The sequence below is a fragment of the Empidonax traillii genome, unplaced genomic scaffold (genome assembly GCF_003031625.1).
Source record: "Empidonax traillii isolate 1590-97213 ecotype Southwest subspecies unplaced genomic scaffold, ASM303162v1 scaffold197:size915647, whole genome shotgun sequence".
NCBI classification, from domain to species: Eukaryota; Metazoa; Chordata; class Aves; order Passeriformes; family Tyrannidae; genus Empidonax; species Empidonax traillii.
The window spans coordinates 848,023-864,229 of NW_020955390.1; the positions used below are offsets into that span (position 1 = coordinate 848,023).

A 16,207-nucleotide genomic window follows, 5' to 3' on the forward strand; every position below is an offset into this window, starting at 1 on the left:
TAATTTTTGTCACTTTTCTTCCCTTTTTCTAAAAATATTCTCTCTTATTTCCCAGTTTCCATCAGGCACCTTCCCCTATCCTGCAGGCCAGTATTCACAGAGCTTTATATAAAATTATGTATCACAATTCAGTGAACGTGATGTGGGTTTTTCCTCGTGCAACCTAACCTCAGAAGAAGACCTTGTGCACTAAGAAAGACATTGTGCTGACATGTTTATTACCTTGCTCTGCAATATTGTGTAAACAAACTAATTTTCTTTTAAGCCTCGCCAACTTTGCACAGTGTCTGAAAAAAATAGAGCTGGCTACTTCTCCCTTGGTTTTGTTTAAAAAAAAAAAAAAAGGACAAAGGGAGGAGATGGGGAAAATCCACTCATGATTTTCTTTTCCTGTCCGCAGTCACAAGCTGCATTGCTGCCCAGTCGCTCCCACCCAAATTAACCCAATTTCCTAATTTACTCAAAATATTTCTGTGCTTTTCTTACTGCATTGGGAATATTTGCCCTTTATAGTAATAAACGCTCCTCCCTGAGCTGGAGAACTTTATGGAGAGCTCCCCGAGGAACTGCCACTTTTCTGGTACCAATACATCTCATTTTTTCCTCATTAGCAACAATTCTTGAATGTTGGGGGGTGATTTGTGGTTTTTTCTTTCCTTTCAGTGAGTTTGTAGCCATACCCTCGATGGCAAACTCTCATCTCCTGGTGATGGGGGTCAGTGTTGGTGGGTGCAGTGGGCACCAGTGGGTGCAGCAGGTATCAGTGTGCCCCAGCACCTTGCTGTGACTCCAGCAACTGGGGAGCTCCTGCCACTGTGATCTGCAACTGCCTCTTCGCCACACCCTGATGATTCGAATGTGCAGTGGTTCTCAGGTTAATGCACCGATGCTCGATGTCAGTGGCTAATTGATTTTTCCCTGTAAATTGGGAATATAATCCTGAGTAAAGTGACTTCTGTAGATGGGAGCAATCCAGAGACCTCTAAGTGGGTATCTCAGCCCTTGCAGTTGACTCCATGAAATGAACGTGCCAGCCTGGAAATAGTTCTCTCACATAGCTATTTTGAGGATTGGAGTCTTTGTAATTATGTCTTTCTTTGGCAAGCTGGGGGTTGTAGGTTGTTATTTTTAATGGGTTTTCATCTGAGACATGGAATCAGGTTTTCAAGACCACACAGTTCCTGGGTAAGTGTTTATGGATAAACTTACCCTGTAAAGTGGCTTGAGGTCTCTTACCAATTCACTCCACCTTTTGGAAGGACATTCATTGTACATACCTGAACTGTTACTGAGTTTTCTGGATCTGAAATGTGAGTGATACACAGTGTGGTCCTTCCCCTTCAGCCACTCTTTTTAATATACTTCTGAAAAGGATTGAACTTGAAAATAAGTTGCAAATAAGCAATGTTCTTTATTTAAATAAAGGCACGATAATTCATTGAAAGTGAAAAATTTTAAAAGCCCTTTTATTTATTTAGTATGGTCTTTCCTTAACGAGTTTTGTTTCTCTTTCTGTGTCCCCGAAGGCAGCAGTGGAAGCAGCTTGAGCCCCTCCTGACATCAACCTTTCACGTCTCAAACCTGCAGCATTTCTGCAGGGTTTAAATTTTTTGCAGCATTAATGATTAAGATTTCTCTTTCATCTTGCTGCTTCTATTATTTAGTTTTTCAAGGGGCAAAGATAACTCCTTTTCACAGTTCAGACTTTATCGAAAGGTGTTACTTTTGGCCTCACATCTGCAGCCTGGGAAGACGAAACAGGTGCTGCAGTGGCTGGTATGTGGGTGTCAGCTTTTGCTGCAGGGCAGGAAAGAAGTTCACATGAGTTTACCAGGCAGGACCAGATATCTATAGCAACGTATTTGTATATCCTGTGCCTTCTCTGTTGCAACGCTCGTTGCTTAGGATACTGGCATTAAAACATGTAACAAAATCTGCTCTTTACTCTGGAGTTCATTATCTGTCCCAGCCCATGTAACTGCGCGTTTCCCCTCCCAGTTCAGATCAGAACCACTGACCAGCCCTGGGCAAAGCACGGTCCAGAGGATGTCATTATAATCCTGTTTTTCATCCTGTTGCTACATGATCTTTTTTTACCAGTAAACATATTCACTAGCTGGTGCCCAAGAACCCACTTCCCTCTTGCAGCTTGGACCCCAGGAGCTGGAGGCTTCTTAAACACATCTGTGCATCAGCTGAGTTGTTGAGCTCTGGTGCTACCAGAGCATGAAACATTTTCCCAGAGGGGTGTGTTCCTGAAATATGGCAGCACAGATCTTTAGTGAGTGAGGCTTTCATTTGGACTACCTGGAGAGGTTTTTTTTTGCTTTTGGGGGCTTTTTTTTTGTTTTATTTTGTGTTTTTTTTTTTGGGGGGGGGGGGGGTGGGGTGTTGGGGGGAGGGTTGTTTGTCTTATTTTGTGGGGACTTTTTAATACTAGGATCAAGATAAAAATAGAGCTTTAGAACAAGGTGCCATGGTTTCAGAATTTAAGGATCTCCTTATGGCTCTCATCTTCACCTGGCCATAGAAAAAGGATATTGGGGCTATTTCACCGCATGATTGAGGTTAGTAGGGACCTTTTGAAATCGTCCAGTCCATACCTCCCTGCTCAAGCAGGCCCAGGTTGCCCAGGACCATGTCCGGTTGGGTTTTCAGTGTCTCCAAGGTTGGGGACGGTTTCTTTGGGCAATCCACACCAGTGTTTGACCACCGTTGCTGTTAAATAGTGTTTCCAAAGAAAGCTTTTCTTAACATAGAATCATAGAATAGGTTGGGTTGGAAAAGACCTCCAAGATCATCAAGTCCAACCCCTAATCCAACTCCAATTACTATATCATGGCACTAAGGGCCACATCCACATGATGGTCAGAGGGTCCCTGTGGGCTAAATCCTTTTGTCTTTTCTTCTGTACCCCAATGAAGAAGGTATCAGTGATGGATCCAGTGCTTTAGGTCTTTTAATAAAAAAATCTTCCACTTCTGTTAAAATGGTTTTTTCATTTCAGACCAACCCAGAGTGGTGTTTGCTGCCTGGTTTATGCTGTTCATTTTCTTTCTGCTCCTGCAGTCCTGGAGGCACTGTGCTATAGCCTCTTGACTACAGCAGATCTGACATGCTTGTTCTGCTTTATAAGTGAGCACTGCAAGAGAAATGGTGCCATGCTTCCCCCACAAAGCAGATAGCTCAGATAATATAAAGAGTTGTTCTTTTTCTCTGTTTCTCAGCTGGAGAGCACCTCTGTCCTACAGACAGGCATTTCATCAATTTTCCTCTTTTTATTAACACTAAATTAGTATCCAAGGGGGTTTGCACAAGGAAATACGTCTCTAAGGAGTCATTCCTCCTTTTGCAGCCGTAACTGATTCACTTAGAGAATCCCGTCAGGAGCTCAGTTCAAGGGGGTTTTGCCTTCAGAAGGTTTGCTGTGAAAAGCTGTGTTGGTCTCCAGCTTTCTGGGTTACATTTTCAAAACACAGTTCTACCTGTGGTAACTGGTGGCTGACAGAGAGTTCATGTGAAAGTGAGAGGCACTGAGCTTTCCAATACCAGTATTTCAAACACTTCAGTGCTTGGATGCTGACAGCCAGTCCATCTGTTGGTAAAAACACAGAATTGCTACTTTAGCTGTTTCAGAGTTCGCTACAGTTACTCACCGTAGTGCAGCATAACTGGGTGTCATGGTTTAACCCCAGCCAACAACTGAGTACCACACAGCAGCTCCATCACTGCGTGCTCTCAGTGGGATGGGGAGAAGAATTGGGAAAAAAAAAAGGTTAAGATAAAAGGTTGAGATAAGAACAGTTTAATAATTGAAATAAAGTAAAATATTGTTATAATAATGATGACAATAATTGTAATGAGAAGGGAGATGATAAAAAGAGAGAGCGCAGTAACGCCCAAGAGAAACAAGTGATGCACAGTACAACTTCACCACCCAATGACCAATGCCCATACCCAGCAGTGAGCAGCCTCCCTCCCCAGCCAACTCCCCCCAGTTTATATACTGACCATTATGACATTCTATGGCACATAATATAACTTTGGTCAGTTTGGGTCACCTCTCCTGGCTGTGCTGCCTCCCAGCTTCTTGTGCACCTCCTCACTGGCAGAACATCGGAAACTGAAGGTCCTTGACTTGGGGTAAGCACCGCGTAGCAACAGCTATAACTTCAGTGTGCTATCAACATTATTCTCATTAAATGCAAAACACAGCACCGTGCCAGCTGCTGTCCCAGCTGAAACCACACCACCAGTTGTGTTTTAGCCTCAGTAAAAGACCTTTTTACTCATTGCTAGGCTTTTGCAATGAGATTATTGCTTATTTTTGCTGAGACTAGAAGCTCGGAGATTACATTCTTCAGGTAGGAGTTCTCTGGCAGCTTGGTTTTGAGCCTGGCTAGAATTGCAGGCAGGCAGCAGCACCACATATTTTTAACAAAACTTTTGGTGTGCAACTGGAGCAAAAGTGCATCTGCATTTCCCCCTGTTTGAGCCTTACATGACTGAGCATTGCTTTCTTGATTAGTGATAGACTTGTGAAGTCCTCTGGTCTATATTTATACTGCCAAGCTTTTCCTTGTCTGATCACCTCAAGGGCATTCTTGTGATTGTTTTTCTTACTGCCATGATAGTGCCAGATGCTCTGAGGACTTTTGCTAATCAAGGTAAGCAGAAACAGACCTTGCTGCAGTATATGTGGCATCACTTTCCTGGATTTCACACTGGTTTGATGGGAAATGAGGGTAGGGCAGACTGTGCTGGAGTTAGGTCTCTGCTGACTGTCCAGGGCAGCTTTGGGTGCAGGGTTGTCTCTCCTGCCTTACCTTCTACACCCACTGCAGCAAGTGATTTCACTGGAAAAGCTTGTTAAAAAACAACAACAACAACAAAAACCAAACAAACCAACAACCGCACAGCCCTAATCACAGGACTGACCTGAGCATCCCAGTCTTGCTCCCTGTGATTTCCATTAGCAGCCATCCTCTGAGTGGTCTCATGGCTAAATCAGCTGCTGAGCCTCTGGAAAGTGATTTAATGAAAGCATTTTATAGCAATCGAATGAAATGTCAGTTGGATGCCAGCAGCAGGGTTTGCTGTCATGATTAATGAGATATTTAGACATTTCATTTTGAAGGAGCTACCTGCAACACAATTTACATCAAAGCTGGTTTTTTTAGATGGGCTTTAATAAATTAATGTTAATGTTGGTTATTTGATTATTCTCAACAAATTCATTACAACTGCAGGGTTGCATTTGGGATGAACACATTATGGAGCCTTTCAGAAAGCTCATGTGCAAAAAGGGTTGTGTTCAGAGCATTGCACATTTTCTGATATAAAATGATGTAAAAGATGAGGAAGGGTTGAAATAGCCTATAATCTTTTGAATGCAAAGATGGCTTGAATATAAAGCTTTTGAAGCTGATATTAAATTATCATTCCTTCAAATAACAGGATATATCTTACCACTGGTAGAAAATAGTGACATCTAATAAATGGAATTATCATCTTACCTCTCTTTTGTCTAGGGGTCTCTTTTTTAAGGGAACAGGAATAATAAAGGTATTACAGGAACAGGGAGAAATGGCATTAAACCTTTTCAAACCTATTATAGCTACCAGTTGGAAGTTTTACAGTCCTTAACCCTGTGCGTCATTAAAGCTGAGGTTATTTCTACTTAAAGCCTGGCTCCTGCATTAAGTGGGCTCTACTGTTCGTTCTGCCCCTCTCCCAGGGAATTCCAAGGCAGTGGCTGGTGAGGCAGGGACTACTTTTTGACCTGAACACTAGTTCTTACAAAGTACTTGGGAATCATGAAGTGAAGCGGTTCACTGAAGGGAGGAAACTGAAGGCACCTCCTCACCCAACGACAGGAACATAATGTTACAATTTCTGCTCTTAAAGAAAAAAGACCACGTCTGATCCATTATTTGCTCCAAGCCACTGCTTCCTGCAAATTGACTGCAACAGTAGAATATTATGTTTTCTGCCTTTGGCACTACAAGGATGAATATCTGGAGCAGAGGAGATTCAAACATGGACAGGCAGTGGCAGCAGCTGAGAGCTAGTGGTTTAACTGAAGGGCAGCCTAGTGCTTTCCTGGGGGTAGTGCTGGCAGGGACTGGGAGCTGTAGCATCCCTGTATGTGGGGAAAGCAGAGGTATGTCAGGTATGTTAAGGAAAGTGCAATATAATGGACAAAAATAAAGCTTTGGACTTGAAATATTGGCAGATTTTCTAGAAAACAGAAGTGCTAATGATAACACAGTTTTGGGTTAAGCCAGATGCATTGAACTAATGAGTAGCTGGCTGGGTTTTGTCTCTGAGCATTAAGCCACAGAGCAGGATGTGGATTTTTTACATATCTGAGGCAATGCAGAGACTAAGTGGAATACAGATAATACAAGCTTAAATTCACCTGTTGAAAATCTCTCTGCTGTAGAGCAACTTGTTTTTTTACCGACCTTTAACATTTTAAATCTTTTAGGGTTCTTATGTATGCCTGGGATTTTTATTCTCTGTAAAGTGTTAGACCTTGTTTTTCCTGGGTCTCTGTGCTTTGCTACTCAACTCTTGTGGTTTCCAAGTAGTCATGCAATTTTGGCCTGTTACTAACCTGTCTTCTGCATTGGCGGTGAGTGAACCTAACGGGCATAACAGGCTGTGCAGAGAATTGTCATTTATGTGGGACCAGTCACAAGGGTTTGGATGTGACTTTGTGCAAACTTGTGAATAAACTTCTTGAGTTTGGGGAAGGAGATGCCATTCAATATCTGGCCTGGCAGTACAGTTTGATATTGCTGGGAAGCCATGAAAAGCTGCAAAGGATAAAAGCAAAGAATTTAAAAGATTTTGTTTTTTTCATGTTGTTGCCTAAATGCAGATTGACTATCTTTCATTTTTTTGAAGGAGCTTTCCTGTTGCTGAGCAGTCTCACCTGTGTGGCAAAACACGGGCATTGTCAAGGGAGAGGACAGACTCAGCCCTTTCTCGACCTCCTGATGAAATCCCGAATTTAAATGCCCTTTGGCCCCTGTTGGGGAATATTGAACCTATTGAATAAGCTTATGTAAAAGTATAAACCCTACTAAACCTGAAAGAGTTGCTTTGCCAAACATTATGCTTTAAAAAACCCTTTTCTCTGATTGTCTGGTAGAGCTGGAAAGGATGAAGTCCTTTGTGGCAGTGATGCTGTCACAGCGGCCCATCTGCTCATGCTGCCTCCACGGTTCAGAGAAAGTGGGAGGAGTCTTTAAGGGTGATGCCGTTGAGCATGGGCTGTGCTGAGCTTACCCTCCTTGCACCCACTCTCCTGTGACCCCTGGCGTGCCACAAGGAGCACCAACCAAGCACCCCTGCACTGGGGGGCCGCTGTGGGGCGAGTGATGCAGGGAGGGAGGAGAGGCTCTGTGAGCCAAGGGCTTTCAAAGAGCATCTGGACAGTGCAAACGTGACTGGCACAGAGCCACCTGCCCTTCCTCTCCTTGTTCAGCCCCACTTACTTTCACTTTCGAATAGATGGATTTTACTTTTTATCACTGCTGCTGTCCCTGCACACTCCTGCTTGGTCATTGCAGCAGATCAGCCTGCTGGAGCGGGTCAAGTGTAGGAATCTGGATCTGGGCATCACAAACCATATGACAGAGGAGTGGGATTGTAGCAGAGAAATAAAATAATGAGGATTATTATTTCCCAAATAATTAGGAGTAATAATAAGGATTAATATTTCCCAAATATTTGCTCCAAAACTACCTTCTCTTCCACAGCATAATAGCAGTTGAGAGAGCCTACAGGAGAAGAAAGGAGGCTAAATTAAATGAGATCTTTTCCTGGTGATTTAAAGCATCCTTTATCTCCTTCTTCCCCCTTGTCCTGGGCAGGGTCTGTTTCTCGCAGGGTTCTACCAGCCCCTGGCCCCTCTCTGCCTGGTGGGGCTGGACCTCAGGCAGATTTTCTCTTGCTTTGCAGCTGCTGAACCCAGACCCAGAAGAGGATGGGGAAGCAGAACAGCAAGCTGCGCCCCGAGGTGCTCCAGGACCTGCGTGAGAACACCGAGTTCACGGACCACGAGCTGCAGGAGTGGTACAAGGGCTTCCTAAAAGATTGCCCAACGGGCCATTTGACTGTAGAAGAGTTCAAAAAAATATATGCAAATTTTTTCCCCTATGGCGACGCGTCGAAGTTTGCGGAACATGTCTTCCGCACCTTTGACACCAATGGCGACGGGACGATTGACTTTAGGGAATTCATCATCGCCCTGAGCGTCACTTCTCGGGGCAAGCTGGAACAGAAGCTGAAGTGGGCGTTTAGTATGTACGACCTGGATGGCAACGGGTACATCAGCCGCGGGGAAATGCTAGAAATAGTGCAGGTGAGGCACGATTGTTGTTGTGTGTCTTGTTTGTGTGGCTGTAACCTCTTCACCCTGAGACAGCTGGACCTGGAGATGAGGAGTATGCTGACCTGGGTCAGTCCTGCCCCGGGGAGGTTCCTGAGCCCGTGTCCATGGTGGGACCTACAAGATGCAGATGAGGAAAGGGCTTGAGACATGAACAGGGCACTTGTGCAACTGGCCCGCAACCAAAATCCTGCAGCTCTCCCTGGGGATTTCTTAGTGGGTGTTAATGGGATCAAAAAAACCTAAATACAAATTCTACTGACCTGATAAATATCAAAATTAATACTTTAAAACTTCAAGTCTGAATCAGTGTGAACTCTGGATGAAAGGCTGTAGCATGTCTTTGTCTCCACCAGGGCTCAGCCTCAGCATTGTCCTGCTTGGCATCTGCTCTGCAGCTCAGATGTGTTTCTTGTGCACTGCAAGGAGGTAATAAGTCAGGCAGTGCTGTGACATTTGGTCCTCATGGCTGAGGTGGGATAATTTAGGTGGAAGGCTAGTACTGCAGACACCCTAAAGAGGTCTCATCATTTTTCACATTCTTGTAAGTCTGGAAATGTATTTCCTCACCCATCCACAAAGAAAAACAACCCTATTCCTATAGATACATATTCAGCATAATCCATATAGCACCCCACATGCATACATGTAACTGAGTGTGTGATGAGAGCCAGCCAAAGAGGCGATGGCTTAGCCCAGTTGCAGAAGAGAGAATTACGCACCATTGCCTCCTGTATTTTAGCTCAGTTCTGCTCACACAATAATCTAGGCTGTTACTTTCAGTTAAACTGATCCAGTGCTTTTTTTAAAGCACGAATGAATACAGCAAAGAAAAATAAAAAGGCTGCAGACAGATAGTCCCATTTGTTTTGGTTTATGAAATAAAGTCCTACAGCTGCCTTCCAGGGTCAGCTACTGGTTTTTTGTTGCTACAGGCTTAAACTCTTTTTCTCTATTCTCGTGCTTTATCGTTTGGGTCATGTTTTTCCTGTATCTTTTTTTTTTTTTTTTTAAATACTCAGGCAATTTACAAAATGGTTTCTTCAGTAATGAAAATGCCAGAAGATGAATCCACTCCTGAGAAGCGAACAGACAAGATCTTCAGACAAATGGACACAAACAATGATGGTAGGATCGCCACCCCTTCCTTGGCTCTAGAAACAGAGGTTTTCTAGCCCAGCCTTGATAGTTTATGGTATTTAGGGAGAAGGGCTAGAGGGCAGGGATGTCCTCACTGGGTGCCTCTGGTCTCTGACTGGCCTCAGTGAGCATCTCCGGTCCATGACAAATAGGACGAATAAGTGGGTAGTGAGCAGCAGGTGAGAAACTTTCACTGCTGGAGCGCTGAGAGGAGAGCAGTCCTTCCCTGATATTTCCTGGCTGAATCCCCATCTGTGAAGGCTCCTCTGAAATTCCCGAGTCCATTATCTTTGGGTTATTTTCTCTGGGTGTAGCACAAACTAGGCATGAGGTTTTGCCTTTGATAGGTTTGCACTCCGGGGCTTGTCATACTTGATGCATGTCCTGAAATCAAAAATTCCTTGGGTCTATAGTATTTATTTTCTGTGAATGTTCATGGCATGTATATGTCTGTATACACATGAAAAAATACCATCTTATTTTTAGACAGGTTTTTATTTAAGAGAATTTTATGGCTGCATTTTGGTGTCTGCTGCTGCAGCCCCAAGGCAAATTTCTGGCCTTGCTGAAGTCCTCAAGTATTTTACCTTTGACTTCATCAAAACTAGCACTTCATCCCCTGACTTGATATGCAGGGGTCCCTAAAAGAACATGATTAAAGTATTTTCATTCTGTGGAAAGTAGCAGTGCGTGCAGATGTGCAAGAGAGTAGTGGTCACAAAACCTGCTATATATACACATCCTCCATCTGTTGCATGTTGTTGCTGAAATAAAATCATACTATTCTCAGTAACACACCAGCCTTGCAAACCATGCAGTGCCAAGCAATAACATCTGCACATGTGTGCTCTGGCGGCTGGAAATGTTTCTTCTTCCCCATTCGACTGTTGGGCATTGCAAATAGGTTTTGATTTGTGCTTCCCTTTTAAGAAATGGCCAAGCCCACCACTGAACCATGTCCCTAAGTGCCACATCTTTTAAATGCCATCAGGGATAGTAACTCTACCACATCCCTGAGCAGTCTGTTCCAATTGTTGACAACCCTTTTGGTGAAGAAACTTTTCCTAATATCCAGTTGAAACTTTCCCTGGTGCAATTTGAGGCCATTTCCTCTTTTCCTATTTCTTGTTACGTGGGAGAAGAGTTCCTCCCTGTTCAACCTGATTCGGGTGCTGGCCACCAAGGTCATTCCTCTCCCATCCCCATGGCAGGCTGGTAGCATCCTGGGGCTGGTGAAAACTGGCACAAGGAGCTGATGCCTCCCTCCCTTTGGGTGCATTTGGCCAAAAGTAACAGCAGGCAACTGCCAAGTGCAGTATGTTTTTGCGTGGGTCCTGTCTTGAGCTTAGCAGTTTGGGTTAGGTGAGGATGGCCCTGGGGTGTTGTGTGAGGGTAGGGGTAGGTTGTGCTGAGTGCATGAGGTAAATGAGAGATCAATGGACATGGTCTTATGAAAACAGCAAATTCTTGTCTCCTCAGATTCATAGGGAACCCAGTTTCATTTCTCATTAATATTGCTACATCTTATTTCTGCCACTTTTCAGAGTGCTGAAGCAGGAGAGTATGGGTGATAACAAGCAAGGCAGAGGCTACTCACAGGCTCCTTATGGTATTTGTGCAGGGAAGTAGTCCTGAGATCAGGAGAAACCTGCCAGGGGGGTGGGTCACCCCAGGATGAGGTCTGAAAAACCATGCTGTGCTGTGCCATAGCACGGGATTGTTGGAGCCAGGGGATGTCAGGGTGGTTGTTTCTTGTAGTTGCTCCGCCTGGTTGCCCCTCCAGAGATCACCTTTTCAGACCATCAAACTGTTACAGAGTCCATCCAATTTGGTGCCCCTGGCCTAAACTGAAGATGTATAAACCAGAAGTGCTCAGGAGCAACACGTAGCAGTAGGTGGCTCCCCCAAGGATGGCTTTTCTTGCTGCCCCATGAAACCCATCCTATTCCTGTACACCCAGCAGGGCACAGCAAGTGTTTTGCAGAATCACAGAATAGTTTGAGTTGGAAGGGACCTTTAAAGGTCACCTGGCCCAACCCCCCTGCAATGAGCAGGGACATCTTCAGCTAGATCAAGTTGCTCAGAGCCCCACCCCACCTGACCTTGTAGGTTCTGGAGATGCCATCACTGCTCATCCCTCCATGTCACAGAAAACAAGGGGGCAAAATGTGGATATTTGGAATATTTAGGTTTAAAATGTAATAACACGAGCATCATTTCAAAGTAGACATGAGTTCAGGTACCATACCTTGTGTTCCTATGTTATTTGTATGGTCTGGTTCTGAGCAAGAAGTTGCCAAATTATATTAGAACAGTTGTTTTTTTTATTTGGGACTGTCTTTTTAAATGAAAAAATAACAATTATTATTGTGGATTGTTTTGCAGAAGAAAAATGCATTTGGACTTAAAGGCTTGGGTAGGATTTAGCTGCTGTGCACTGCGCTAAATTCCCTTAGATGCCTTTGTGATAGATTAGATAGATGTTATGTTGCTTTGATGAGGAGGGATTCTTTTAAGCTGCACCAATGGTGGTGGCAACAAGTGAGGTTTTAAGAATTATTTTCATTTGGGTTTTTCTCCCTTTCAGGTAAACTGTCACTGGAAGAGTTCATCAAAGGTGCCAAGAGCGATCCCTCCATCGTGCGGTTGTTACAGTGTGACCCCAGTAGCGCGAGCCAATTCTGATTAAAGCGGACAGTGTGCTCAGAGAATCTCAGCTTGTGTCCTTCAAGCTTTGCTCGCAAACGGATGCCTTCTCAACCATTCCTCCACACTTTGCGGATAAGATCCCGTTGCCAGATTGTGTGTGTGCGTGTCCGAGCGAACCAGCCCTTGCTCCCCCCAATAACACCAGTGCAGTTCTCCTTCGGCAGCTCCGTTTCTGCTTCCCTGTAATGTTACAATTCACTCTACACATTTTAAACATTATTGAAAGGTATGTTTACATGCAGCTACGAGAGAGTTCAATCACTGGTGAGATACCATTTCACTTAGTCTGTAAGAAAGGTGATGTTCTAGTAGTTCCCGAGAAGATGCTAGGTAGGACTTTTACCCAACATAGCAGATGGTAGATAATTTATTTTGCTTCAGAAATTACTGTGGTTAAAAAAAAAAAAAAAAAAAAAAAAAAAAAAAAAAAAAAAAAAAAAAAAAAAAAAAAAAAAAAAAAAAAAAAAAAAAAAAAAAAAAAAAAAAAAAAAAAAAAAAAAAAAAAAAAAAAAAAAAAAAAAAAAAAAAAAAAAAAAAGGACAGCGGACTGAAATGGAGTAGAAAGTTTAAAAAAAAGAAAAAGAAAAAAGGAAAAAAAAAGCAGCTTTCCTGGGCATGGTTCCAATTTTCTTTTTGAGGAAAATTGCTTGCACTTATCTAATGGTCTTTACTTTCTTTTAATATATATATAAATTATATATATATGGTGAAGTAAAATTTTAAATATTTAGGTCATCTATTTAAGGCATAAAATAGAATTCGAGCTTTGTTTCTTCTAGTTGTCTGTGATTTATTCAAATCTTGGAGATTGTTTTTTTTGTGATATTTATGCATTAGCAAATTGCTGTTCCAAAAGAAATGCATGACTAGCAGTTTGTGGATATTTCACTATGTTAAATTCCTGAATGCAATTATTTGTTCATTTTTACTGTCAGTCATTCCAATGTTACTGTATTAACAAAAGACCTGAAAGGAGTTCATCCTCATTTTGTATTTCTCAGTGGAGTCCTACTTTCTGGTGGTTGCTGCGTTAAATGGCTTTTGAGTGCCCCGAGGTGATGTGACTGGCACTGCTGTTCTTGACTTGGCTACACCTCCTCCCTTTTGCTGTTGATATGTTAATAGTCTTGTGCATTCCAGTGTTATTTAATATCTGCCTAATGCCAAGAAATATTAATTGAAATAAAAGACTACTTTTCTTGTCACTGCCTGTCTTGGTCTAACCCATGCAACGAGTTCCTAGAGTCAGGTATTTGGAGAAGGATGAGGCCAGTTCCCTGCCCGGCATGTCCCTGTCTTGTCTGGGACACGTTGCTTTGCAAGTATGTAGGGGTTTTGGGAGCCAGCTGTTGTGGGTAGGTTAATGCAGTGGTCTCAGTGCCTGCAGGTGCCTGTGGGATCCTGCTCCATCCCAGCTGAATCCTTGTGAAGACTGCAGGAAGCTGACAGCTCAATTTCTGCTGGATGCATAGCCACTCACAGTAGTGAAGGAAAAGCTGCTGACCCTGCTGGCTGGGCTACTGTGACCATGGTTTTACAAAATGAAACTCTGTTCATGTACCAGGTACATGCTATTGGAATAATGTTTGACACTGGTAGCATGGAAAACAGTTTTCCCCACGTTCATCAGGTCTGCAGTTATCTGCGTAAGCCTGTCCTCTCTGCAAAATAAAGGGTCAACAAATTACTTGTCCTGAGGTTAATGCTGAGTATGCAGTTAAGGGATTTTTACTGAGTATAACATTCTAGTAGTAGTTAGGGGATAATACTTTAATATTTAAAGGAGAGAGAAATGGTTGCAATATCCAAATGGAAATACACTGTTAGATCAGACTTGGTCTACAACAAAGACTTGTGTCAGTGCTGCCAAGCAGAAGAGTGTGTTCGTTTTCTTCCCTGGAAATTCAAATTTGAGCTGTTAAACTGGCAGTACTTTCAACCACAACAGTCTGCTGATGAGGCATCCCTGAAAAGGAGGTTAATCAGAAGCCTGCCTGCTTTCCGTGGGTAAGCCTAGCAAAAAAAAAAGGAAACTACTGAAAAAAATGTAATTCCATGGTTGCTGATAGTCTTGTTTCCAGAGTTTTTGTGTTCATGCTGGCTGTTTGCCAGGAGGTGCTGGGATGTTAGAGATGCTGCAGATGTTCTTACTCTAATGGCTCTTCTTGAATGGGCTGGGTAGCAATTGTTTAGATGTGAGTTTGTCACCAGAGGCTTTATCATCTCTGGATTCAGGAGAGAATGGAAAAACATCTCTGCCCTTGTCCCAGGGTGGTGCCTCTGAGAGGGACTGCAGCATTTGAATCTTGTTTGTGTGATCTTAAAATGAGTCAGGCATATTTTCAGTCAAGCATTGCACAATATTCTTTTCTTGGGTACCAATGATGTAAAAACTGTTTTCCAGTGGGACTTTTGTTGTCTTTTCCACATTTTCCTGACATTTTACCTCTTCTGGTTTCCACTGCTGTCTGTTGTGAACAGCAAGTTTAAGCAGCTGTTTAACAAAGCCCAAACTCTTCTCATCTGAAAAAAAAAAAAAAATTTCCTTACAGTGGCTCATTTTGACCTTGTGTGTGCAGAAAGAAAGTGAATGAGTCTGAATCTTAGAGGTCAAAAATTTCCCATTTCTTTGATGTTACAATTTGTGCTCTAAAATGGGCTGAGGTGTCCACAATGGAGTTTTCTGCCCGCTGTGGTCTGACAAGCCCCTGTGCAGCCGCTGGACTTCGTCCTACTTCACCTGGCCCAATTTCATCTGCCTTTCTCTTTGCCTCTAAACTTTCCAGTCCCAGGTTTGGTTTTTTTTACGTTGTCCCTCACTACTTTCACAGCTTTTAAGGAGATTCTTCTTTTCAATGTGCAATGGGTCAACCCCATTTCAGACCAGGGCTGGCACAGAGTAAGCATGTAAGATGCTCCCAACTGGCCTTTCAGGAAGCAAGTGAAGGAAGATGCTCAGGAAAGGTGGTCATGCATGGCATCCTGGGGAGATTGGGAGACTCTCTGAAGCCTAACCAGGCTGAGCTGTTCAAAGGTGGCTTCTGATATGGGGAACCTTTTAATTGTAGGCCAACCAAGTACTGGAAAGGGGTTTATCTGCTGCTGCCAAGCAGCTCTCTTAAAATCAGACCTGCTTCAGAGGCTGAAGTTGTGCATCCACAGTCACTGGGTGACTTTGATCATCTTGGCTGTGCTTGAACAGCTCCTCAGAGGATGTCTCTCTTTTCCTGTCTGGTAACAAGGACTCAGAGGGGAGAGCAATTTCCAGGCTCCTTCTCCAGGATGTCGTTTGAGTGTTGATACAGGCAGAGTTCAAAACCAATAAAGACATCAATGAAAAGCTAAGAGAGCTTTACTGCTCCTTGAGGTCCCAGGGTTCCCTTTCATGGAGGAATTGGTGTGTAGAGGGGTTAATCACTTGGGAAATTAAGTCCAAGTGATTAATGGAAAACTTCAACTTATTAAGAGACTCAGGTGTTTTGGCAAATTGTATGATTAATCAAAAATGGAGTCTTAACTTAGCAAAAGTAGAGTTTGGCACAAAAAATCGTCACCAGTGGGTTCATTTTTACCTTGCTTTAATAAGCTATGTAATTATTTTCTTGCCATGGAGATATCTAGCACTCTGAAAGCCCTTTCTAATTACTACATAAATTCAGGCTTTTCTATATGAATTGCAGGTCTTGTTAAGCTAATTCAGAATTATGTCATTGCCTTTCAAATTAAGTTAAATCCTGTCTGGTTGCACCCTAACACTGGTTGATGGAGGTGCTTGCGTTCTGTCTTGTGTTTCTCACTTGCCAAATTTTCATTGGCCCTTTGTTTTTAAATAAGGCCCTTTGCAATGTATTTTTAGCATAAGCCTCTGAGTAATAAACTCCTGTTCTTCCTGTGAAGAACAACGAGAGCATTTCTGCAGCCACAGGGCAGATGGTCTCCATGGATAGTCCCTGATCC

At 43.1% G+C, this 16,207-nt stretch overlaps 1 protein-coding gene across 2 annotated transcripts in view; it reads left to right on the forward strand.

The window, feature by feature from the left end:
* Positions 1-12,642, forward strand: part of HPCAL1 (hippocalcin like 1) — an 81,834-nt gene extending 69,192 nt beyond the window's left edge. For both annotated transcript variants that reach the window (XM_027886915.1, XM_027886914.1), the window contains exons 3-5: positions 7,972-8,374; positions 9,424-9,529; positions 12,129-12,642. In XM_027886915.1, the coding sequence (XP_027742716.1) occupies positions 7,997-8,374; positions 9,424-9,529; positions 12,129-12,226 (582 nt within the window). In that variant the 5' untranslated portion in view covers positions 7,972-7,996 and the 3' untranslated portion in view covers positions 12,227-12,642. The remainder of the gene's footprint in view (positions 1-7,971; positions 8,375-9,423; positions 9,530-12,128) is intronic.
* Positions 12,643-16,207: the final 3,565 nt, after the last annotated feature.